The sequence below is a fragment of the Brassica napus genome, chromosome C8 (genome assembly GCF_020379485.1).
Source record: "Brassica napus cultivar Da-Ae chromosome C8, Da-Ae, whole genome shotgun sequence".
NCBI lineage: Eukaryota > Viridiplantae > Streptophyta > Magnoliopsida > Brassicales > Brassicaceae > Brassica > Brassica napus.
This window is the reverse complement of record NC_063451.1, coordinates 13,636,965-13,664,957: the sequence shown is the minus strand read 5'-3', so window position 1 is coordinate 13,664,957 and position 27,993 is coordinate 13,636,965. Positions and strand designations below refer to the sequence as shown.

Genomic DNA, 27,993 nt, shown 5'->3' with positions numbered 1-27,993 from the left:
GTTTGGGAACATAAACTTGATTTAGTGTTATTTTTGTTTTTTTCTCTATTTTATTTCATCAAATTTTATAATTTTATATGTATTATTATTGTTACAGAAGGAAGGCTTTAAAAGTTAAATTTGGATCCGCGAACATCTCATTCCGAGTGATCTGTTTTTCATTTTATTTTAGGTTAAAACTGCATAATATAAAATCATGTGCATCCCATGTTGTCCTCTCCCACCACCATGTCTAAAGTTCCCACGTGGCATTGTCTAATTGGTAGGGTATGTGACAATCAGATTTTTGGGAGGGGAAGGACAAAGTTGGAATCGTATAGTTTTGCCCGATTTGAGCTGGACCAGCCTTGACATCTTTCCCCCACTCCATTTCCTCTCCAGTTCAACAGTCTCTCTCTCCTTTATAATTTTGATTTTTGTTGTGTAATAAAGTTATAGAAACAGACCAAACAATAGTGATGTAATAAAAAATCAGACAAAATAGTGATGTAACAAAAAGACTGACCAAGTAATAGTTAATTTTAACCTTCCAATGAATATATTTTATTATAATTTAAATAAATTATATAATGCATGACTGTGTTACCAACTCCAATCTATTGCAACTGATCAAATAATTAGTAAATATGCAGTGTATATATTATTTCTTTGGGATATATATATATATATATATATATATATATATAATTTTAGATTTATTTGATTTGAGTAAATCTAAAAAACTGACAGAACCAATAGTTTGACAAATTTTATGATACAATATTTTAAAATTTATTTAAATCAAATGTAATGCAAATCAAACCTCTAAAATATAATATTATTAAAATACTGGAGACAAGTACATTTGAGACACTAAAGTTGCGGTGAAGAAATATAGGAAGGATGAAGTTTTAATGAGTAAAGGAATAAATAATATCTAAATTTAGCTGCAAACTGAAACGTCGATGCAGACACTGCCACTGTCGACATTATACACTCCTAATAAATAGCCTCAACTTATAACTGTTTGTTACAACATTTCATTTTCATCACCAAATGACGCTGTGCACATATACACCGCAGGTTCTTAAGCTATCTAAAAAAGGAAAATACTTTACAGGAAAAGTTCGTGAATGTTAAGGAGAACAATTGGGTAATACATAATTGAGAAGATACATAATATAGCCAGTTACAAAAAAAATAAAATAATAATAATAATATAGCAGATAATAAATAAATAATAAAAAGAGAGATGAAGAAGAAGAAGAAGGTATGAAGAGAGAAGGTGGGCGGTGGAAGTGGAGAACTTTCTTGATGGGGAAAGAAAAAGAGAGAGAGAGAGAGAGAGAGAGAGAGAGAGAGAGAGAGAGAGAGCGGCGTATACAGCTGTATTCTCTTCTCCTTTCCCACTTTCACATGCCCTCTCCTTAACCCCTCTTAGCACTTACTCCATTACATTATTACTTATTACATGTGATGTGTTCTTTTTTAACTCTACGTAATTATTAGTATTCTTTTAATTTAAAAACTCAAAATTAAAACGAAAGACAATAATACACAATCAAAAGAGGTGGTAACAACATGCTCGCGGAATGAGTTCTGTGATTTCTGAATCTCTCTAAACTAACTAACCGTCTCCTTCATCTCCTTGCGTTTGATCTTTAAACTAATCATATTTTATATCTTTAATCTTAAAACCAACTAGTAATTTGGTATTTCCAAAAGAACGTCTCGCTCTCTAGTCTCTACCAATAGAAACTAACTCCAAATCTGATCTCGTTAGGACGCAACTTGTCAAACTCATTACTTTCCCAACTTGTGTCATACAATGTCCCAATAAAACAAGTCAACATCAATGTTGACGACTCAGAAACTAGTTAAAAATGAGACATCCACACCCACTTAATCCAGAATCCTGCAAAAAACATTTCTTCTAACGTTTGAGTGGCAGCCCATACACACCTAAAGGTCCATAAGACCAACCGCAACGGAAGCCCTTAGCGATTCCTAAGGGTCATTACCAAAGTTAATGGTAATATAAAAACTATATTTCAGCATAATTATCTAAGGATCAACCCGTAAGTAAGGGGTCGAGGGAGCTGAACCTTGGGCGACGTGGCAGGTGGGTATTGGCGGAAGATTCATTCGTCTTTGGTGTAGACGGAAAAAAAAATTCATTTTCGACGAAGGAGAGAAAAAAAAAGAAAGCTGTCGAGAAAAAGCGATAAAAGCGATTTCCAATCGATTTTGACGAAGGTAAATTGAAGCTTTCTTTTGCTGTTTTTTTCGATTTAGATTAGGTTACATGTTGTTTTCCTCTGAAATTAGGGTTCTGATTTGTGTTTTCAATCGATTTGTGGACAAAAACGTTTGAAATTAGGGTTTCAAAGATGGGGGTTTTCAATCGATTTGGGGTTTAAGGTCGTTTGAAATTAGGGTTTCAAAGAAGGGGGTTTTAGATCGGTTTGTAGTTTGAGTTTGAAAACGATTTTCGTTTCAAACAATTTGTCTTGTTTTCTTAAATCAGTTCTTACCCTAATGATCTTTGATTTCTTCCTCACTTTATCTTCCTCGCTTAATCTTACATGATTTCTTTCATGTTTACAGAGACATAATGGGACAAGATTATTCGTATACACAGCCTTCTTCTTCAGCAGAGTCGCTTGACTTGACGTCCCTTCTTGAAGCAGAATGTGAACTGTACAAGGATGAAGATGACAGTAGGATCTTGCATCAAGTGTATGGAGACGAAACTGATGATGGAATGCCTTCGACATGCTACTGTGGTTCTGATGCAGTAGTTGGAACATCTTACACGCGTAAAGATCCAGGGCGCTTGTATCTAACGTGCGAGAATGTAAACGATGGGGACTGCCACATCTGGAAGTGGTGGGATGTAGCTGTTACGGAGGAGCTCAGAGACGTTCAGACACAGCTTAGGCTGGTGAAGGAGCAAGCATTTGAGTGTGACCAGAAGCTGATGAAGCTACAAAAGGTGGTGTGTTAGTTATCTAAGAAGAATGCAGTGCTTAGAAATGGCTTTGCGTTGCGCGTCTGTGTAATGGTCGCTACACTACTCTTGGTTGGTTTGGCGGTGATGTTTCAGTCTGGTAAGTTTCAATATTTGAAATTGTTGTTCTTCTTTATTCAATTTTGAAAAACTATTGAATTAAACCATAGCCCCTTCCGTGTCTGTATAATTAAGGTACTACAGCTACGTCTCTCTGTTTTATCCTAGTGTATTTTGTTAGTCTAATAATAAATATAACTTTAAAAATAGTAGTACTCTGTCGGAGCAATTGTGAATGTAATTAACTTTTTAAAAATATTAGCTTGGTTAAATGCTAGTTCTAGTTTGATTGGTTAAATTCTAGTTATAGTTAGCTTTTTTAAATGCTAGTTTGCTTTTTACCTTCCTACCGCCAAGGATTTGATTGTTTTAAATGTTTTAGAGGTGTTATTAGTCTGATTTGATTGGTGTTGAATGCAAGTACTTTGCTTTCCACCTTCCTAACTGCTCGGTTGAAATGTATCTTAGGTTAAAGGTCGCCCACTTGAGGCTATGTGTTGCTATTAGAGCGACACAGAACATTCTCAAAACCATGGATCCTAAAACTAGTTATACAAACCTCTTGTTTAGTCAATCTCAGACTACAGTGGACCTTGATTTACCCGAACCTTTTTGGTTGGGTAGCCAAGGTCCTAATGAGTCAGTTGTCGAGCCTGTTGTCGAGTCTGGTGGCAACCCTAAGGAGAGGAGGAAATGGTGTCCGAAGGAGGATAAAATCCTTATTGGTGCTTGGCTTAACACTAGTAAGGATGTTGTCGTAAGTAATGACCAGAGGGCTGGTGCATTCTGGAAGCGCATTGTCGACTACTACAACGCAAGTCCGCAATTGGCTGGGACAATTCCGAGAGAGGTTTGTTCCTGCAAGAAGCGTTGGGGTAGGATCAACGCTGACGTATCCAAGTTTGCTGGATGCTATGACGCCGCTCTGAGGGAGCAGAGGAGTGGCCAAAATGATGATGATGTGATGAAAGCCGCCATAGACATTTTCTTCAAAACTAACGACTACAAGTTCATCATGGATCACTGCTGGAGGGAGCTGAGGCATGACCAGAAATGGTGCTCCACCTATGGGCCTAAAGAATGTGGAAAGGAAAAGCGCAAAGGAGACGTGGAGGCTGATGGAGGAGATGAAGCAGAGGGCATACCTATTGGGGTCAAGACTGCTAAAGCTGCATCTAAGAAGAAGAAGAGTGGTAAAGAAGAGTCTTTGGCAAAGATACACGCAATCATGGAAATCAAAGAAAAGCTGTCTAAACAGAAGGTCCTTGAACGTCTTCTTGGCAAAAAAGAGCCACTCACTGAGATGGAAACATCTCTTCAACTAAAACTCATGGCTGAGATGTTATGAGGTTATGTCTTTGATTGTGAGTAATTACATGTCCTTGGTTCTGAGTAGTTACATCTTGTTGGTATTTCACATGTGTTTCTTTCCACTTCAACACTAAAAACTCTTGTCTTTCTTTTCAGGTTCAGCAGTAGTCAGGTCCAGCGTAGTCACGGGTTGTGAAGATGGTCACGGGTTGTGAAGTTGTTTGAAGTCACGGGCCCTTCTTTTATCTAGTTTCTGTAGTATAAAGTAGTAGTCTCTTTGTTGTTGCTATGTATCTCGTTCTCCTACTCTCCCTCATCATCAAACATCTTCTGTAATATTTGCCCACCTACTTCTTGTAATATTTGGAGGAAAGACCTTGCTTCTGTAATATTCGACTTGCTTCTGGAAACATCTTCTGTAATATTCGACTTGATCAGTTTATCTTTTGGTAACATTTCAAGTTCTATTTACTTACTTCTCTTTATAATTTTGTCCGTTTAACATTTTATTAGCCAGTTTGATAACAGATGTTGCTTCTCTTTATAATGAGAAATACATAAATAGGTTTCATAACCTCTTAACATATACTCAAACTTGACATATACATAAATAGGTTTGGCATTTGTTTATCCTTATCTAGTGAACAAACTTGATTTTTATTCATGTGTTTTAAGAATAGATGTAGCTTTTATAAAGTTGCTATATTGTCTAAAATTATTACATTTTTAGAAGTGTATTAAATTTTCATAATTCAAATGTTTTTTAAAAAATAGCAGTTGTTGTTGATTTTAGATTAACTTATTGAATGTTTTTAGATATGTCGTCATCTTCATCTGATGAAGTGGAGGAAAGACTGGAAGAAATTTTGGAGGAATACACAAAAGATATATTTAACGAGATTGTGGAGGATCAAACCATCCCGCAAAGGAGACGTACTTATAGAGAACGACACCGTGAAGGAGGACACGCGCGCTTATGGAATGACTACTTCAGCGAAGCTGCGACATTCTCGTCTGATCAATTTAGACGCCGTTTCCGCATGAATAAGGAATTATTCTTGCGTCTTGTTCATAGCCTATCAGAGTGCTTTTCATTCTTTCAGCAACGAAGAGATGCAACCGGGAGGCTCGGTCTTTCTACACTTCAAAAATGCACGGCAGAATTCGTCTGCTTGCTTATGGTACTGCGGCTGACGCTGTTGACGAATATCTCCGACTTGGTGAGACCACCGCACTTTCATGTTTACATAATTTCACTGACGGAATAATACATATATTTGGAGAGGAGTATCTACGACGACCCACACCGGAAGATCTTCAACGACTACTCGATATTGGAGAGACACGAGGGTTTCCTGGGATGGTCGGGAGCATTGACTGTATGCATTGGGAGTGGAAAAATTGCCCAACTGCTTGGAAAGGACAGTACTCACGTGGATCAGGAAAACCGACAATTGTCTTAGAGGCTGTAGCTTCACACGATCTTTGGATATGGCACGCTTTCTTCGGTCCTCCAGGTACCTTAAACGATATTAATGTCCTCGATCGCTCTCATGTTTTTGATGACATTTTACAAGGTAAAGCTCCGAGGGTAAAGCACATGGTCAACGGACACATGTATAAGTTGGCGTACTACCTCACAGACGGTATATATCCAAAATGGTCAACATTTATCCAATCTATCACCCTCCCTAAAAGTCCTCAGGAACAGTTATTTGCTAAATTTCAAGAAACTACCCGAAAAGATGTAGAACGGGCTTTTGGAGTATTACAAGCTCGATTTGCGATTGTGAGAAACTTTGGATAAGGAAAATATAGGAAAGATTATGATAGCATGTATCATCCTACACAATATGATAGTCGAAAATGAACGGGACGGATACACTCGTATCGATATATCTGAATTTGAAGAAGGAGACAGCACTAGAACTTCACAGGTGGAAACAGAGAGACCTACAAATCTGAATAATATGTTTCCCAATCGGAATGATCTTCGTGATAGGAATATGCATGTCCAATTGAAACATGACTTAATTCAAAATGCCTGGAACAAATTTGGTGATGAATATTAATAATTGTTGTATCTTTATTTTTAATTATTGTGATTTTTAATTTATTCATGCTATATTATTGAAACATTTGGTAATTCACTTTTTTTAAAAAAAAATAATTTTATTCTAAGGACTTCTTATTAAGACTCACCATTGTAAACACTTATTTGGTTTGGATCCTTACCTATTTAACAAAAAAAAAATTATTTTTAAATTTCTAAAGATTCCACAATGGGTGCCATCATCGTGGATGCTTTGACAAAGTCAAGAAGCCAAAATAAAACTTTTTTTTTACTTAAACCAAGTCTATAAAAAATACTAACTTTGTGATCACTGCATTAACTATTTGACCCCTTAAATAGACACAATGATGCAACTGCACTCTCATCATAATGTCAATTTCAGGGTTTACGACAAACAAGTAGCAAACCTGGGCTCACTAGCCAGTGTGTCAGAGAGTTCAGGACAAGTCAACTCACACCCTGATTAAACCCGCAGTTTTACTACACACAGGCCACATCCTAAAAATCTATCCAACCAAGGGACCACTCTGCTAGTGGATATATATATATCTCTTTTAAAACGGCATAAAACAAAGTAAACCCACAAATATTATGTGGCTATCAAGATTGACAATATAGTAGATAGGGAGAAATAAAATGACTATTTTTTCACAGAAGAGTATCATTTTTTTTTTTTTTTTTTTGAAAAGAAACAGAAGAGTATCATGAAAACAGAAACAATGCACTCTTTTTCTTAACAGATACGAAGTTTTATGGTGTGCTAAGCTAAAATGTTGTACACAATGTACTCTTTTTCTTAACAGGAAAAGTTGAGTTCTTGTAAATCTCAGATGTACAAAAATGTGAAAAAGGAATAAAAAACAGTGAGAAAAGGAAAAAAAAATCAAATTTGGGCATTAGCATTCTAGGGCAGATAACAATTAAGGTCTTGGATCTTACCTATCAACAAGCCACAATGATCTTTACACACCGTCCAACTGTTAGTCTGAGAGGCTCATTAGTATTTGGGTTTTGTCTGCAACACAGCCGTCCGTGTCGCCTGATAGGAGTAATAAAAAAGTAAGGGTTGCCTGCCTATTCCCCCCCTAGATACACTGACCCTATTTATTCCCCCCAAACTTCATAAGCTCTTCATAAACCCGCCAGATCATATACTTTCTCTTTAAGTCTCCCCCCAAACCTTTTTAATCTCCTTTTCTAATCAATTTCGAAATTGCAATTAGATAAATTAAAAACGCGTTTAGAAAACAGCGATTGCCCAATTAAAAAAAACCCAGACCCGACCCGACAATTAAAAACGAGTTTAAAAAAAAAAAACAGATTGGCGATCTAATTGAAATTAGGGCTCGTGTCTCTGCTTCACGACACTTACGAAGAAGATGACAGAAAAAGAGAGAGAGAAACGAGAGAAGAGAATGCTGAGGAGAGAGAGACAGTGAGGAACGACGAAGATGCAGAGGAGAGAGAGACAGTGAGGAACGACGAAGATGCAGAGGGGAGAGAGACCGTGAGGAACAAGGAAGATGTGGAGGAGAGAGAGACAGTGAGGAATGTTGAAGGGGCTGTTGTTTTTAGGTATGGAGAATTTTTAAGCTTGTTTAACCTAGATTTCGTTATTGTTTACGTCTGGATTTGAGTTTGAATTTTTTTTTTTTACAGAGATGAAAGAGGTGAAAAGGAAAGTTCTGACACCATGGTTGAAACAGAGAAGAAAGACTTAGGAGGTTATGAGAGAGTACGTGGAAGATATGAAATCTGGAAAACGAGATAAGATGGATGAAGCTGAGGATACTCTTGGTCGATTTGAGTATGAGATCGAGTCCACGAAGAGATCAGACTTACACAACCTACTCAATCTTCTCAAGCTCAAGACTAGTTAACACTTGATGTGGCTTTTGTTGTCGTTTAAAACACTAAGTGGTTGTACTTGTGTGGCTTTTGTTATTCTTTAAAACTCTAAGTAGGGTCTGTACTCCGTGGCTTTTGTTTTGGTAAAACCTGCTCTTAAAATTCTGTGTTTTTATCTTCTACTACTCTATTTCTAATGATGCAGCTAAAATATAAGTTAAAAAAAAATATTTACCAAAACAAGCCAGCAACGTCATTTAGTGTTCTTAGCTTTCTTGCAAGAAGATAATCGTTGTGATCATGATTATCAACATACTTTCACGATTCTGAGTTACTTGAACTTACAAGTTCTCCAGCAAAAAAAAATCCGATGAGAAAGGCATGAAGAACAGGAAAAACAAACACTGTATTCTTTAAAACTTTTAAGCATAAAAATGCAAAATCAAGCATAATTTTCGATCATAACAAGTCAAACTCATGTTCTAAACTTAGCATCACAAATCCACATAAAGAACATGACCATTTTCGACACTAAACACATAAGAGTCTTTCATAAGTCTAAACACATAAGAGAATGTGATCATTTCAGTTAGCAGACCCCTTTCCAAAAAAACATATCCTATCATAGCTTTCAATCATCTCTTCATTCATCTCAGTTCTCAATTTCTCATAGCTTCTTCTTCCATCTTCTCAAGCCTTGTTTCTTGAAACTCAAAGCGCTTCATCACACTCTGTCGCAGATCATGAACATCATTCACAAGTCATCATGTTTTGCATCCACCTTTCCAATCTCATCTATCACAGCCTCACCTCCCATTGTTCTCTGTCGCCAAGAAGATGAGGCTGAGCTGCTCATGATCAGTGGAGAAGTTCTTTGTCACTCTTTCTGATCGTTTCTCTCTCTGTTTTTCGTCTATCTCTCTCCTCCGTACTTGGTCATTCTTCTCTTTGCCTCTCTCCCTTTCTTCTCTGTTCTTAGTCGTCGTCGTCGTCTCTCTCTCTATTTCACGTCGTCGTCGTTGTCTCTCTCTCTCTCTCTGTTTCTCGTCGTCATCTATTTCTCTCTCTCTCTCTTTTCTTCGTTGTTTGTCTGTGTTGTGAGTGAAGAACACAGAAACCCTTATTTTAATTTTATCCCCAATACAATTTTTTTTTAAATTTAACCCGGGTCCGGTTTTTTTTTAATTGGGCAATTTTCTTAACGCGTTTTTAATTTATCTAATTGCGATTTCGAAATTGATTAGAGAGGGGGATTAAAAAAGTTTGGGGGGAGATTTAAAGAGAAAGTATATGATCAGATAGGTTTACGAAGAGCTTGATAGTTTGGGGGGGAAATAGGGACAGTGTATCTAGGACTTAGGTGTTATTGGTAACTGAATTCTCATGAACTATTTTGAGATTCAATTGTTATTAGTTTTTGGATTTCAAAAATGTTAATAGAATCAATTATTATTGGTTTAAAAAAAAATTTAAAATTCATTCAAATCCCCTGTTATTCAAAAAAGTTTAGTAATTATTGATTCTTTAATTCTAATTAAATCTAGTGTTACTGAGAGCTGAATTTTATTCATTTTTACACATAAGACTTAACTTTCAAAATATTATATATATCCATGTGATTTTCAAAATTCATGTGATAAAAAACTAGAAAACAAAATAATTCTTACCAAATATCTATTGCACCTTAAATCCAAATTATATGTCCAAACTATAATTCATTACATTTTTATACTTTACATTTTTGAATATATAATTATTTTTATAAATATTATCTTTTTGAATATAAATATTAATAATTTTAAAATAATTTTTTTAAATAGTTTCAAAAAGCATTTTCTAATTAGTGAATATGTCAAAAAAACTTTTACTTAGAAAAAAAATCTAAGCAGGATGCAATAAAATCGCATCATTAAAAAAATTCCAATTTGCATGAAAAAATGAATGAGCTTGGGAATCAAGTTTTTTCCTTAATTGGTCAAATTCTTTTTATTGAAATTTCGAATACTTCTAATAGAGAGCAAATTAAATACATCATTGAAGTTTCTGTTATATGAGTTGACCTTAAAGACTTAGTTTTTAAATTAATACAACACTAGGTTAAGATCCGTTTCTTGCGCGGGATGAATATTATATATAAATTATTTTTACGTATTATATTTTATTTTTACATTGTATGTAATAAAAATATATATTGAATAATTAAAAATTCAGTAACTATTATATATACAATTAAATTGGTGCGAACACATAAATATATAACACTTTTTTTATTTTATATGGTATAAAATTAAATTTAAATAATATTAACATAAATATATAATATATTTTTAATATTGATATATATTAAATAATTTTTTCTGCTCATTTTTTTGATCATTTGTATCTTTTTATAACAAAACCTTTAAATCACTAACAACAAAATTTTCATTGTGAAATGCTTAATAGTTTAGCAATTTATAATTTTGCAAAAAAACTCAATGCAAAGTTAAAATTTAAATATTAAGTTGTCAATATTTTTTCAAATCTTTTGTCAAAAAAAAATTGTTCAAAGAAAATCTCAAAATTAAAATATTTATCTATTTTTTATCTGGTACATTGTTTAATTTAATATATATCTTAATATTTATTAAATAAGACATCCTGCTTATATGATTTTGTAATCATTTGTTTCTTGTCAGAATAAAAATTTTAAATCATGGATCATAAATTTTTTTAAACAATATATATTAGTAATTATAATCGTTTTTAAAATTTCAAAATATAACATAAACATAAAAGTCTAAATTTTTATTATATGGTTAATGTGGTTGTTTAATTTATTTTAATAAATGAAAAATAATAGATGATACAATAATTTTTATCAAATTTTTATTATTCAAAATCATTAACTGTCATATATACTTTAGCCACACATTAAACAATTATGTAGTTTTTATTTAAGAAAAGAATGAAGAACATTAATAATTAATTTATGGTTAGTTTAATAAAACCTTATTATATATTTAGGTGGACTAATTTATTTCTTTAAGTATTCTATAAATCATTGTAGTGATGATACATGCTTACCTCAAAAGTTATAATGCTTATCTTTTAAATACAAGGGATTTCCAATTTTGAATATTATATATAATCTTTATTCTTTAGAATGAATTTTAACATGGTTGAAAAAGACCCTCCTTATAAATAAGAGGATTCCAGCATTTTAGCTCTCTGTCCTGCATTCCGAGCCTCTGCATCACCTTCCATGGCATAGCTCTTCTCCTGGCACCAAAAGTATGACATGGTTTTCTCATCACTAAAACTCATTGACACATGAACAAAACTCAGTGAGATCCTACTTGTAGAATTCATATTGTGTTTACCAGCAAACGCCACGTGAAAGGAGAACCTTCTCTGACCTTTATCCTCTTTCTGATCACTTCTTTGGCTGCACACATCAGAGCCGAGAGCATTCATTGATATAGTAAACAAGATGTATATTTAATGAAAATTTTAATACTCTACAACAAGTACCAGTGGACGATTGGCCTGTCTTTAGCAGCAGCTGGCACCATACTTCATTGAAAACATCTATCTGTTCATCTGATGCCGCAATGATCTGTTATTAACGACCAAACAGTTTAAAAAGGAATCCATTGTGTTTGATCCAGAGAGTCTTTGAGTTAGTAGCTTGAGATTTATTTTACCTTATAGTCAATGGCATTAAAATCTGAACCAAGTAAACATAGAGCCTGTTTGTAGTTACCCTTAGCGTATTCGCACACAGCTTCTCCCAGCTAATAAAAAAGAAAATAAGACTGATATTGACTGTTAGAACAGAGAAGACGGTCAAGAACGGAGAACAAACCTGAATCCCTTTCTGCATCACTTGTTGTTTCTTCTTGTTCATCTTTGATAGTCTGCAAGAACAACATAGTTTCACAACACACCCAGTTTCAGTTATAGAAACTCTAGAAGATTATAAGTTCTTACTAACCGAAACTTCAGACCCTCAAGTAATTCACGAGCCATTGAAGTCTCTCCAACCTTCGCCAGCGCCCAAACTATCAGTATATCTAGCTGCCAGTCCAAATACCAGTTTGCCTGAAATGTTAAACCACACATGTGGCCGAGAAAAAAACTAATCATTTCCACATATCAATAAAAACCCTATGGAGAAAAAGAACACATGTCATCGTACTAGTGCATGGCTTACCTGATCAGTTAAACGAGCAGCAAGGAGTTCCAGACGGTCTTTAAAACCATCAAGAACATCTCTTACATCCAAACGCAAGAACAAACCCAGAGCATTGAGATAAACCTAAAGAGTTGCATATAGTTGAATATTGGATAAAAGGAAATGAAAGCATAAAAATTTTCTAACCCAAAAGAGAATTTACCTCTGGAGGAATGGCGTCCTCTTTCTCCAGTTCTTTCCAGATGTGATTATCATAAATCTCCTCCACTTTACTCATTGGTGACCCTCCTTCCAAGTAACAGAGGGCAACATGCCACCAATTGTGTGTATACCTTATAATTTTATATATATTATTATTATCAGGGTTCTATCTAAATGATAAGAGTTGAGCTTTATAATATTCAAGTAGGAAAAGCTCTACAAGAATGATGTGCAAGAAAGCCAATATTCTGCCACTCCACTGCTTCTTTAAACTGACATTTATGTTGAAGAACATGACACAACTGCAACAAACAAAGTTAAATCTTTACAAGAAAAAAAAAAGCCCATAAATGCTGAATGAGATGTCAACTTGTTTGAAACAACTCACGCAGTGATGTGCCAAGGCGTCTTCTTTGTTTATCCCATAGCCTTTTCTGGAAGCAGCTGCGGCTTCTTCCATTCGACCAAGTTCTAACAATGGGAACGCAAGCATACCGTGTATATAACTTTCATCTTGATTCTCAGGTAGAACCTACAGCGTGAAGCAGATAAAATAATAGCCTTAGGCTAAGTGTAAATCATATTAAGTGACCATCAACTTGAAGAGAGATAAAGTACCTGCTGAACAAGATTCAAAAAGGGAACAGGCTTAGCCATCTGGAAACTTAAAACCTGAGCTCTCTTCAGAGAGACCAAGTCCTTTGGGAATCTTTTAAGTAGCTGCAGACCATATATATAACTTACGACCGATTTATTGGTGCCGGATTCATGTAAAATAACAATGGAAGTGAGAACTGAACCTCGATGTGCATTTCAAAAGCCAAGTCGTCATCCTTGTCCTCTGAAATCAAGTAAGTAACAGTCTCGAAAACGGCTTTCTCATAAGGTGTAGAGCGTTCCTGAAGAAGAAGAAAACAAACGAATTATACCAAGAATCTTCCTCGAAACTAGAATTAAGTGAATATAAAAAGAAGACTCACAAGATTACAAGACGCAGATTCAACGTAGAGATTAACTTTGGAAGGATCACATGAGGAAAGGTAATGAGCAGCTAAAATGTTCCCCAAAACACAATCTTTGTCGTGTAGTGATGCTTCAAGAATCACTTTCATGTTCCTCCCATAACAAAGAACCTGAACACGACCAAACAAGAATTAATGAGTACAGTTACAAAGAGTCCAAGATCAAAACTTCATAAGAAATTAACAAAAAAACAGAGAAAAGCACAGCATGAAAACAGAACACAAAAAGAAAGAGAGAGAAAATGGAAGAGGAACCTGTTGAAAATAGGAGTCAATTGCGTTCATGCAATCATCGGAAGAGCCATTAACCTCATAACCCCACCGGACGTGTAACGACCCGGTTCCTGGCCCATAAAAATTTCCTTGAGAATATGGCTTCTCTACGGCCCATATGACAAAGACCTAGGGTTCCCTTCCCCTTTCCTATAAAAAGAGATGCAGCCTCCCTTTTGCCTCATACAGAAACTAAAGCGAAGCTCTGTAGAGAATTCCCGGAGACCAGAAACCCTAGCCGTCGAGCTCTCCCTTTCTCTCTTGCGCCGTCTCTCTCTCTCTCTCTCTCCTCGCCGTCGCTCTCTCTCTCCTCGCCGTCGCACGCTCTCTCTCTCCTCGCCGGCGCCGTGTGGTGGTGGTGGTGACCAGATCCCAATCTCCTCTCCCTTGTCTCTTGTTTCCAGATCCGGATCCAGATCTAGGCTAAGGTGGAGTGTCTTGAACCCATCTTGTTCTCATGTACTGTATACTCCTTTATGTTGGAGTTAGGGTTGATTAGACCCTGTTTGAAAGCTAGGATGATAGATCATGATTATTGCTAGGATGTTAGATGAATGGAACACGATGCATAAGAACCCTCATATTGTTAAATGGGACTTAGTAAACTGAAATGGAGTTGTGGTAGCGATGATTGATTGGTAATTTATGCTTGTATGTTTGGATGTGTAGTCCCATGAGTGGTTTGTGATTAAAGCTAGGATGCTAGAGAGAAATGAATGCTAAGCTGATAGATGAGTAATGATTGTTAATGTTATTGAAGTAGAACTTGAGTGTAATGTGTATTGTGTGTGGCACCGATAACGGGTGGCGTCTAGTGAATGAGTCCAAGAACAAGTTTAAATGAAAAGGAAAGCGAATGAGAATGGGAAGGGATAAGTGAAAATGATAAGGATGTGAAAGGATAAGTGAAAGTATGAAAGAATAAAGTTACAGTTAAGCATGGGTGGGGAGAGCATATAGAGTCTAAGGAAAGTATGTGTGGCAGTAGTTCACGCTAGGTATCCATAGGAGATGTGGCGAATCCACAAGAATATGGAAGCACCCATAGTAGATGTGGCGAATCCACATGAATATGGGATATAAGCCTAGTGGGAGCTACCTACTGATGATAAGAACGAAGTGCCAACCGCGAGAGGCGGGATATAAAAACGTGCATCATGGTCGGGTAACGGGGAGTTAAAGGTGTCATAGGATCGAGTCGGTCTGGTATGATGAGTCAGTTAAGTCTATGGTTTGACATGTGTGACAATGAGTGAGATCATTGTACTGATTGATCACTAGGTTGTTAGAAATATATAGAATTGAATGTGTGGAAATAAATGATGATGATATGGAATGTTAAGATGCATCAACTGATTGTAGTGGCTAGTCAGCCCTAGTTCCCGCATAGAGTAGTATAGAGTGTCATGCGAGCAGGCTGGTATAGAGTCACTTCACTGAGTAACTTGTTGCTCATCCCTCCCTTTCCATTTCCCTATGCGCAGGACTGTAAGTAGAAGTATATAGATGTGGGTGGGACGGTATTTCAAAGAAGGTTATGCGTCCGCCGACTCTTGGGACTAGTAACGGGACACGTAGGGTTGTCTAAATGAGTATACACGTGTCCATAACGCCCTTTCGATAACCCCGGTCGGACGCCGGGGAATCGGGCCGTTACAATTGGTATCAGAGCGGGTTAAGATCCCTTAGTTCTGTCCTAAGGGATCAGAATCTCCGACGTTTAAAAAAAAAAAAAAAAAAAAACTTGTTTTCATAAAAAGAAAAGAGTTTGTGAAAGTTTTGATTCTCCTAAAAGTTCTGAAAACGATTTCAAAACCACCCACTATATCTATAAGTCTATTAAGGTTTTGATCAGATCCATTTTACTTGCAGAATTTCTTTCTGAGCTTAATTCATTTATTGGTTTTTAAAAAAAAATCTCGAGCAAAGTTGTTCTCGCCTTGTATGCCTCCCTTGATTGTTGTGTGAATGCGTGAATCCATTTCGGTAACGAACGATTAGTCCGAAAGATGTGGGCCTTGGAATTCGGGGACGAATTCCGATTAACGGAGGAGGATTGTAACGGCCCGGTTCCTCGCCCATAAAAATTTCCTTGAGAATATGGGCTTCTCTACGGCCCATATGGCAAAGACCTAGGGTTCCCTTCCCCTTTCCTATAAAAAGAGATGCAGCCTCCCTTTTGCCTCATACAGAAACTAAAGCGAAGCTCTGCAGAGAATTCCCGGAGACCAGAAACCCTAGCCGTCGAGCTCTCCCTTTCTCTCTTGCGCCGTCTCTCTCTCTCTCTCTCCTCGCCGTCGCTCTCTCTCTCCTCGCCGTCGCACGCTCTCTCTCTCCTTGCCGGTGCCGTGTGGTGGTGGTGGTGACCAGATCCCAATCTCCTCTCCCTTGTCTCTTGTTTCCAGATCCGGATCCAGATCTAGGCTAAGGTGGAGTTTCTTGAACCCATCTTGTTCTCATGTACTGTATACTCCTTTATGTTGGAGTTAGGGTTGATTAGACCCTGTTTGAAAGCTAGGATGATAGATCATGATTATTGCTAGGATGTTAGATGAATGGAACACGATGCATAAGAACCCTCATATTGTTAAATGGGACTTAGTAAACTGAAATGGAGTTGTGGTAGCGATGATTGATTGGTAATTTATGCTTGTATGTTTGGATGTGTAGTCCCATGAGTGGTTTGTGATTAAAGCTAGGATGCTAGAGAGAAATGAATGCTAAGCTGATAGATGAGTAATGATTGTTAATGTTATTGAAGTAGAACTTGAGTGTAATGTGTATTTTGTGTGGCACCGATAACGGGTGGCGTCTAGTGAATGAGTCCAAGTACAAGTTTAAATGAAAAGGAAAGCGAATGAGAATGGGAAGGGATAAGTGAAAATGATAAGGATGTGAAAGGATAAGTGAAAGTATGAAAGAATAAAGTTACGGTTAAGCATGGGTGGGGAGAGCATATAGAGTCTAAGGAAAGTATGTGTGGCAGTAGTTCACGCTAGGTATCCATAGGAGATGTGGCGAATCCACAAGAATATGGAAGCACCCATAGTAGATGTGGCGAATCCACATGAATATGGGGTAGAAGCCTAGTGGGAGCTACCTACTGATGATAAGAACGAAGTGCCAACCGCGAGAGGCGGGATATAAAAACGTGCATCATGGTCGGGTAACGGGGAGTTAAAGGTGTCATAGGATCGAGTCGGTCTGGTATGATGAGTCAGTTAAGTCTATGGTTTGACATGTGTGACAATGAGTGAGATCATTGTACTGATTGATCACTAGGTTGTTAGAAATATATAGAATTGAATGTGTGGAAATAAATGATGATGATATGGAATGTTAAGATGCATCAACTGATTGTAGTGGCTAGTCAGCCCTAGTTCCCGCATAGAGTAGTATAGAGTGTCATGCGAGCAGGCTGGTCTAGAGTCACTTCACTGAGTAACTTGTTGCTCATCCCTCCCTTTCCATTTCCCTATGCGCAGGACTGTAAGTAGAAGTATATGGATGTGGGTGGGACGGTATTTCAAAGAAGGTTATGCGTCCGCCGACTCTTGGGACTAGTAACGGGACACGTAGGGTTGTCTAAATGAGTATACACGTGTCCATAACGCCCTTTCGATAACCCCGGTCGGACGCCGGGGAATCGGGCCGTTACAATTGGTATCAGAGCGGGTTAAGATCCCTTAGTTCTGTCCTAAGGGATCAGCATCTCCGACGTTTAAAAAAAAAAAAAAAAAAAAAACTTGTTTTCATAAAAAGAAAAGAGTTTGTGAAAGTTTTGATTCTCCTAAAAGTTCTGAAAACGATTTCAAAACCACCCACTATATCTATAAGTCTATTAAGGTTTTGATCAGATCCATTTTACTTGCAGAATTTCTTTCTGAGCTTAATTCATTTATTGGTTTTTAAAAAAAAATCTCGAGCAAAGTTGTTCTCGCCTTGTATGCCTCCCTTGATTGTTGTGTGAATGCGTGAATCCATTTCAGTAATGAACGATTAGTCCGAAAGATGTGGGCCTTGGAATTCGGGGACGAATTCCGATTAACGGAGTAGGATTGTAACGGCCCGGTTCCTCGTCCATAAAAATTTCCTTGAGAATATGGGCTTCTCTACGGCCCATATGGCAAAGACCTAGGGTTCCCTTCCCCTTTCCTATAAAAAGAGATGCAGCCTCCCTTTTGCCTCATACAGAAACTAAAGCGAAGCTCTGCAGAGAATTCCCGGAGACCAGAAACCCTAGCCGTCGAGCTCTCCCTTTCTCTCTTGCGCTGTCTCTCTCTCTCTCTTCTCTCTCTCTCTCCTCGCCGTCGCTCTCTCTCTCCTCGCCGTCGCACGCTCTCTCTCTCCTCGCCGGTGCCGTGTGGTGGTGGTGGTGACCGGATCCCAATCTCCTCTCCCTTGTCTCTTGTTTCCTGTTCCGGATCCAGATCTAGGCTAAGGTGGAGTGTCTTGAACCCATCTTGTTCTCATGTACTGTATACTCCTTTATGTTGGAGTTGGGGTTGATTAGACCCTGTTTGAAAGCTAGGATGATAGATCATGATTATTGCTAGGATGTTAGATGAATGGAACACGATGCATAAGAACCCTCATATTGTTAAATGGGACTTAGTAAACTGAAATGGAGTTGTGGTAGCGATGATTGATAGGTAATTTATGCTTGTATGTTTGGATGTGTAGTCCCATGAGTGGTTTGTGATTAAAGCTAGGATGCTAGAGAGAAATGAATGCTAAGCTGATAGATGAGTAATGATTGTTAGTGTTATTGAAGTAGAACTTGAGTGTAATGTGTATTGTGTGTGGCACCGATAACGGGTGGCGTCTAGTGAATGAGTCCAAGTACAAGTCTAAATGAAAAGAAAAGCGAATGAGAATGGGAAGGGATAAGTGAAAATGATAAGGATGTGAAAGGATAAGTGAAAGTATGAAAGAATAAAGTTACGGTTAAGCATGGGTGGGGAGAGCATATAGAGTCTAAGGAAAGTATGTGTGGCAGTAGTTCACGCTAGGTATCCATAGGAGATGTGGCGAATCCACAAGAATATGGAAGCACCCATAGGAGAGGAAGCACCCATAGGAGATGTGGCGAATCCACATGAATATGGGGTAGAAGCCTAGTGGGAGCTACCTACTGATGATAAGAACGAAGTGCCAACCACGAGAGGCGGGATATAAAAACGTGCATCATGGTCGGGTAACGGGGAGTTAAAGGTGTCATAGGATCGAGTCGGTCTGGTATGATGAGTCAGTTAAGTCTATGGTTTGACATGTGTGACAATGAGTGAGATCATTGTACTGATTGATCACTAGGTTGTTAGAAATATATATAATTGAATGTGTGGAAATAAATGATGATGATATGGAATGTTAAGATGCATCAACTGATTGTAGTGGCTAGTCAGCCCTGTTCCCGCATAGAGTAGTATAGAGTGTCATGCGGGCAGACTGGTCTAGAGTCACTTCACTGAGTAACTTGTTGCTCATCCCTCCCCTTCCATTTCCTTATGCGCAGGACTGTAAGTAGAAGTATATGGATGTGGGTGGGACGGTATTTCAAAGAAGGTTATGCGTCCGCCGACTCTTGGGACTAGTAACGGGACACGTAGGGTTGTCTAAATGAATTGACACATGTCCATAACGCCCTTTCGATAATCCCGGTCGGACGCTGGGGAATCGGGCCGTTACAGGACGCATCTCGCTATCTTCTCCATTATCACAACAAAAAAATCAACAACAACAGAGCCTAAAACTCACAGCTTTCTACAAGCGCAGTTCTGTCTTTCTTCAGTGTTGGAAGATGTTTTGACTTTTGAGAGAGAGAGACAATTATAGCTTGAAAAGCGACAGCTAGACTTGCATGTTCCTTGTAGTCATCAATCATTCAAGTTATTTAAATAAATAAAAAAACACGAGGTCGTCCTCTCTTGTGATCATGTGACGTGTTCGTCCGTTATTGTTTTTGGAAAAATTTACACCGGAAACACATTTCATGTTTTCAATTAGCCACAGAAACACATTGAATCTAGAAAGCACTTTCACATGTTGAATTGACCAATAAACCCCTTAACTAGTGTGAAATCAGGTTTCATTACGCTTTGTAATTGTAACTAGAGATGAAATCTTAGCAAATAAACCAACTAGACAAACTCGGACAAACTCTCCTCTTTATTGTTTTTTTTTCTTTTTTTTTTGCTTTAAACAATAGATTGTAATTCCCAAATTCGAACATCTCCTATTTTTTACGAACCTTAATCATTATCTATGCTCTTCTCTTTTTCTCGATCCAGAAATTGAAAACTCTAGAACTGTGGATCTAAATCACAAATTCCAGCAACCTCTCACAATCCTTACGAAATCTAATCCCTTTCTCTCTTCTTCTATTTCGATCTTCCGAACTATTGCATCATATTCCGCCGCTGGGTTTCACAGTCAATAGTCGACATGGAAAATACGTTTTTTGATTGAAAAACAACTACTTATTCTCGTTTTTGTTCTCTGCGTTAACGCCAACTCTCAGCCTCTTGTTTATACAATTTGAAGAGAGCAGAAAAGACCACCATCTCCCCCAAGAGGCTTTTCACAACTAATAGATTTTCATGTGTGAATAATTATTCACGGCCTAATATTCTGCTGCAGTCAGCCTATATGGGATCCAATAATATGTCCCTCTCAGCAATGATCAGAACAAAACGCATGTGACACCCATTCTTGATTTCCCACTCCGGAACGCCCTTTGCGTCTCTCCACCACCACTTCACAACTCGTATGACCACATCTCATCGTCTGACCACACAACACCCGTCCACACTTCGAGTGACCACACACCTCCCATCCACTCATCACCTGACCACAATACTCTCGTTTTATCATATCTCTTCTGACCACAACTCACTTACTTTCTCAACCTTCGTACCCCATTAGTTACACTCTAAAAGGCATGCTCTCATTCTTGATTCCCCATTCCGGAAAACCTCCTTACATCTCTCCACCACCACGTTAAAACTCTTCTGACCACATCTCATCGCCCAACCACACAACACCCGTCCACGCATCGAGTGACCACACACCTCCCATCCATTCATCACCTGACCACAATACTCCCCGTACAACTAGGGTCTGACCATATATCTGCTAACCAAACTTCGTTTGGCCATATCTCTTCTGACCGTGACTCACCTACTTTATCAACCTTCGAAACTCATTAATTACACTCTAAAAGGCATATTTCTTTGTAACCGTTAGATGTTCTATCTTTAAATTGATCTCACGCCTACAAACCATTCATATAAACCCATATACCTACCTTTATGGTTCACAACTTTATTATTAAATGCAACCAAACACTAACTAAATTTCATTACGTTGTCTTCTTAAAAAAAACATTTTTCTCTTAAGCAAAAAGCAAGGTTATTTTCGTCCTCAATAAAACATCTATCACCGTAAAGTGTGGCAAAACAATATTGTGTCTTTTAGTGTAAAAATAACTCATAAAGTGTCCTTCAATGTAAGTCTCTCTTGTTTTTGTCTCCTTTTGGATAACCTAATTATTAGGCGTGAGATGGATCGGGTATCCGGGAAATTTTAAGATATTCAGATCCGGATCCTCATCCGGCGAATCCATAATTTTACTATCCTTATCCGGATCCGGGGTTCTCGGATATCCGGATCCGAGGTTCTCAGATATCCGGGTGTCGGATATCCTTCTAAAAATTGTAATATCCGGCGGATATCCGGATCCGGATTTGGATCCTTAAAATAAATAAAAAATAATATTAATATATATAAAATATTAACAATAATTTAAAAATAAAAATATGTATAATGTTTTTAATTATTTCTATGTATAATATTACAAAATTTGCATAAAATTTATATATACTATTATAAAAATGAAATATATTAAATAAAATTAGTTTATATATATATATATTACTATTTTTAAATAGTTATTAATAAAACTTACGGATCCGGATATCTAGACTAAAAAATTAAAATATCCGTATCCGGATCCGACTTTGACGGATCCAACACTTTATTATCCGGATCCGGATTCGACCCCTCTGGATATCCGGATTTTCGGATCGAATCTCGGATCGAATCCGGATCTCGGATAAAAGTCACAGGCCTACTAATTATCCGTTGACTCTTCCTACCAGTGAGTCCGTCCTCAACAGAACTATTAGAGTCAACAAAATGGTCCAATCACAATTGTATAAAATGGTTCATACAACCGGAGTTCCAACAAAAAATAGTTCCAACAATTGTTAGTTTTTCTTATTTGATTAAATTTTTTCAAAAATTGTTTGTTCATGGAAAAAAATTGTGTATGAAAAAGAAAAAAAAACTCCATTCTTGGAGAGAAAACGAACATTTTGAATTTAATCACATATATTTGTGTTCTTTAAAATATGTTCAAAATACGAAACTTGGAAAATATAATTTCTAAAAAATGCCGGGGGGGGGGGGGGGGGGGGGGGGGTAAGTAAATCTTACCACACAAGTAATTCAGTTAATAAATACTAAAAAGCTATAACTATAGTATTGTTATAAACAAAATGATGATCGACCATGGACCAGCCCGTACTGCAGGCCCAATCCGGGACATGATAAAAACAACCAGAGACTATGTGTTTATCTAGTATATATTCCATGTATATCTGTAACATAGTGTGTATTCTTATCCTTATCTTGTTAGGATAAAGATGACCTTATGACGGTCTAATACCTTGTATATATATGGACCTTCTGGTCGACAGTAATGACAACACAAGTTCCCCTCTTCATTCACAATACGTTATCAGCACGACGTTGCTCTCATAAACCCTAACCCTAAAAACCAGAAATAAATCCGAGCAGTAAAAACCCTAATTCCCGACAAACTTCAAACAGCTCTATCCCTAAACTCCGGTGGATCCAGACGACGAGCCAGATACCAAATTAAAGCTCTTGACGAGACGAAGCCAACGCCGCTAACCCCGCATCAATCGGAGTTCGGACGCGCGCCCACGCTCAGCTACAATACAGGCGGAAAATTTGTTCCAAAAACCAAAATCTCTCTCAACCATATACCAGTCTCCTATTCCAACAAGCAGCAACAAAAACAATAATTCCGAGCAATCCATCAGCTAACCAGGAAGATTTCTAACTGATAGACCGATCAACCCATCAAAAGTTTTCAGGTATCATCGAAAACTCATCTAAAACCCATAAAGTATTAAATACCCCCATCCGCAGCCATGTAGCTATATTTAGCAACATGTCTCTGCAAATAAAATAAAACCAGAAACCATAAACTCTTTAAAATCTCAAACCTGAACTTGTTTTGAACCTGTTCTTAATCTGAAACTGATTTTAAAATTGTTTAAAACTTTTCCTGATGATAGTTTCACATTAAAACTGTTTAGGATTGAAAGTTAAACATTTTTTTTTTAAAAATCTGACTGCTATATGTTGAAAGAAACCGACTGTTACTTGCTTAAACTTATCATTATTGTCCTGTTTAATGTTCTTATCTGATATGAATCAACTAGAACTGTTAAGGACTGCATGTTACATAATTTTTTTTGAAAATCTGATCATGGTTTCATAAATTAATCCGAGGTTTTACCTCCTGTTCTTGTCTGATAAATTTGTTTTCCTGATGATTGATAACGACTAGAACTTGATTAGGATTGAAAAAAATATTTTTTTTAATATTTAAAATCGAAATATCAGAGATATATCTGAGAAAATATATTTAAATCGAAAAGTATATAATAAATTGCTTGAATAAATCAAATCTTCCTGATTTATTTTTTTTAAGTCACAATAATTTCTGATTTGATTATTTTTTGAAAAAAAAATAATAATAAATATATGGTCTATTTTTCGAAAACCCTAACCTGATTTCATGATTGAATTAGTTTGCTTGATTGCATATTGTTTGCATACTAATATTGCATACTGAACATGAAATCTCGACTGTTAGGGATATAGATCATTCATAGTTTTCAAGCAATCTGATCTGAACTGAAAAAAAAAATCATTATACTAAATGATCCGATCCAATGGGATGAAGAAAATATGGAACATTTTCCTGATCATCTAAGATAGAATCCCTAAAGGCCTTGAAACCTTGTGTTTGAAATAAGAGGACCTTAAATCTGAAAAATACATTGATCCACACCTTAAACCGTATGGTTTTAAGAAAATGCATCATTTAGAAAAAAAATTTCTTTTGGTCCGTGTGTGGCATTGATATGAAGCATGAAAAATTTCAAAAAGATTACTTGATTAAGACCTGTTTTGAATAATGATTTCAGATGTCGAGTTTCATACCCTCAGATTACAAAGCCCTTGATCTCTCTGGAGATAATTATCTTGATTGGGCTATAAACACTTCAGCCGTCTTGAAGTCTAGAGGACTTGGGAAGTGCATCAAGTATGGCAATGACACCCTTGCGTGTGAAAGACACAGAGCCATAATGATTATGCGACACCATCTCTGTGAGGACCTAAGAGACGAGTTTGGATATGTTAATGATCCTCATAATCTCTGGTCATTTTTGAATTCTAGATTCTGTGAGCCATTGTTGCACGAATCCAAGAAAAAATGGAAAGCTCTAAGGTTCCAGGATTATGAATCCGTGGACAATTATCACTCTGATCTTATGAGAATCACCTATAGTCTTAGACTATGTGGTGAATTGGTAACAAACGAGGATTTGTTAAACAAATCTCGTGACACATTCCATTCAGAGGAAGTGTTGTATCACATCAGGCCAAAGGTTTCACCACCTATTATGACCTGTTCTCATATTTATTAGACATTGAGCAAAAGAATCAGAAAAGGATGGATAACATCAGACGGTTTAATGACATCATGGAGATATATTATGAAGTACTAGACAGTGAGATGAAAATCTCTGAAGCTAATAAAGCCACATTTGATAAGAAGAGATCTGAGGAGGATTCCGAGTGGACACTCATGGACCATGAGGTCGGATTATACATTGAATAATTTTCCGACCTTCTGATTTTATGTTTTCATATCTGATTTGATTTATTTGTTATTCATTTATGTTATTGAAATAATAAAAACGATTTTGTTTTTATATATTATCTTGCTTGGTCTTGCTTGATGATTCTTGATTAAATAACAAATAAAACCTTAATAAAAGGATAATCAGTCCACTGATAGTTGATTTCATGCATGGTTTAACTTTACCTTGATTGTATAGGTTTAACTTTACCTTCCTGCAATCACATAAAATCAATTGTTGGGTGTAGACTAATGAGTCAGTTCACTGATAGATTGATTTCTCGCATAGATTTAACTTCATCTTGATTGTATAGGTTCAACTTTACCTTCCTACAATCACTTGAAATCAATTAATTGGTACTGACAATGGCAAAAGACACGACATTATTCAGACCCATTGAGTTATAAAGATTTAACAAAGAAAATACGATTCCTTTCAGATTTTTGAAAAATCGCCTAAAAGCATTATGAATGCCTATACCCATATTTTCTACTGATTTATTCTATGCTAAGGATCAGTATGAAAGAGGCATAAAGCCATGGTAACCAGTATGGTTCACCACGAAATAAACACTTATGGCATGACCAGATTAGCCATCTTGATCCAAAACATGATGAAAAATTAATTAAGGCACAAAAGTGATCCCATAAAATCTCACAATGTGTTATAAGTACACAAAAGGGAAAATCACTAAAATAACTAAGGCTCCACTGTCCTAAGCACTACGAAATTATGAGTATGTTCATGAGGGGGAGAGAGGACTAAAACCCACAGTCCATGATCATATCATAAATTCGGATTCCATAGTTTACAACAATAATATACACGGCTGGAAAGCTTTAAAGCTCTCACTAATGGTACATCACCCACGTCCAGCCTAAAGCTTAAGGACATTATGTATATAAATATTGATTTACATCAGACCATACATGTAAGCATAGACATTCCCACCTCTGAATGATTAAGGGTCATAAACCAGACATATACACAAACCATCTTAAGAAAATACGAATATTCCACCACATATATGTGTGCCATTTAAGATGGAACCTCAGATGAGGATTGATAATATATATTAGATAAATAAGACTTCCTCCACGAAACTATAATGTATCTTGTGCCAAACATGGATGATTTAATCAAATGGCCAAGAACACAAATTACAAAAGATAGTAATCTGATTATCCAACTTTGAAAGGAGAAAGTTATCAGGCTGATAAAGAGTAAAAAGTAAAAGAGAAATATAATGGTATCAACCATAGTTGTCTTGGCAAGATCCTCAGACCAAAGATTATGATCTAGACGTTCTAAAAGAATATGATCAAAAGATATAAAAGCTAGCAGAAATATATGCCAGACACACTGACCCGAAAAGAAAAAATGACTATGTCATACCAGCTTAAGCACCACGAATTAGATGTCTAAGAGACACAATCAAGCTGCTACAATGTCTATTTGAGATAGACAAATAAGTTCCAAATAATAAGGAACCTCGGAAAGTAATGAAAGGTGCTCAGAATCGTACAAATCCGAGTTCATAACAGAAACCAGTTCAGACAGAGAAATAAGGTTGCGCAACCACACATCTAAGGTACCAGACCATCTAGTTTGGGACGCCAAACTGCAAGGTATAAAGGTCTTGGATAATAAGATCTCAAAATCTAATTAGATCATGTCTGGAACAGTATGAAACTAAAGATAAAGAGTGTTAACACCAAAGATGTATTTACATACATAAAAGCTCATAAAAGATTGTAGTACTTGGGATTTGAAGGATATAACCTGAGGATCATGAACCCACGTAGAGTACTCATAAAACATATATAGGGACGTGGGGTGTTCAAACAATTCAAAGTAATTATAAGACAGATGGGCGTAGTAACCATGTACATACAGAAAAGCCATCTAAGAAATAAACCAGTGAATGGATCTTGTGAGATAAGAAATTCCGTGAGATTAAAGGACATGACCACATGGTATAGTGTGTCCATGTTCCTTCTAAATAACATTCAAGTATAGCTTGATTACACAAGGATACTCACAAGGACCAAGGAACAATTTATAAAGAGATATGCTCCTATATGGTGGATGCTACTACAGAAAATCAAGTTTGATTTTGTCTGGATATTTACTAAAGAAATAATGGTGTAGTAAGCAGCAAATGGATCACTGGATAAAGGTATCAACGTACCATAGAAATATGAGAAAGAAATTCTCATAGAACAAGCTTTGTTCCTAAGTTGTTTATGGATTGTAATATACAACAGCTGTAAGTAATATGAAAGACTAAGTATTTACTTAGTTCAGTCAGTCCATACAGAAAATATTATAATTCCTTGTGATCATAATAAAGACCAACTGAGAGAAAAAAGTTTAATGGTTCAAAGGTTCAATATTACAAGTTATCGATTGATTAAACAGGCTATGTTTTACATATGGAAAGTCTGTAGAAAAATCATAGCTGTGTGTGTGTGTGTGTATGATTAAGTCAGCACGTCTAAGTGTGAACCATAAACCAGGATAGTGACCAGAAGGATGTCTTGTCGGATCCCCGATCCTGAATAGGATCGTTGGGACGGCCATGGATCGAGGAAACGTACTAGCCAGTCTTAAGACATGAAGGCAGGCGTTCCATGGCCAAGAAAGAAGGTTAAGAACATAAGGAAACTTAGACTTAACCTTGTAAGAGCAAAGAGACAGCTAGGACGAGCAAGACAGTAGCTGGAAGAAGTTTGCGAGAAGCTCGACCAGCTCATCGGAGCTAGGCCAAGTTCACTCCAGCTCAACCACTACTAAGTCAGCTCCACTAGCTGGATTACTAGCTCACTCAGCTGAAGCAGCTGGGAGTCAGCTCATCTCAGCTAGACAGACTGTTCGGGTTTCGGGCCGATGGACCGAGTTCGGGTCAGTGGTGGGCTGTGAGGTCCAGCCATGAGGCCATGGACTGTTGGGTCTTTGGACAAGGCCGTGGGCTAAGTCTAGAAGGCTTGGGGCGTGGGTTGGGCTAGTGACCG

At 37.0% G+C, this 27,993-nt stretch overlaps 1 protein-coding gene and 1 pseudogene across 1 annotated transcript; one reads left to right on the top strand and one right to left on the bottom strand.

Moving 5' to 3' along the window:
• Positions 1 to 72: 72 nt before the first annotated feature.
• LOC125591651 (glutathione S-transferase T3-like) lies at positions 73 to 8,464 on the top strand. Its single transcript, XM_048766226.1, has 2 exons — positions 73 to 8,009; positions 8,094 to 8,464. Exon 1 carries the CDS (start codon positions 3,507 to 3,509, stop codon positions 4,395 to 4,397), a length of 891 nt encoding a protein of 296 aa, XP_048622183.1. The 5' UTR covers positions 73 to 3,506; the 3' UTR covers positions 4,398 to 8,009; positions 8,094 to 8,464.
• A 2,833-nt stretch (positions 8,465 to 11,297) lies between these two features.
• Positions 11,298 to 23,196, bottom strand: LOC106408238 (annotated as a pseudogene).
• Between the last annotated feature and the right edge of the window lie 4,797 nt (positions 23,197 to 27,993).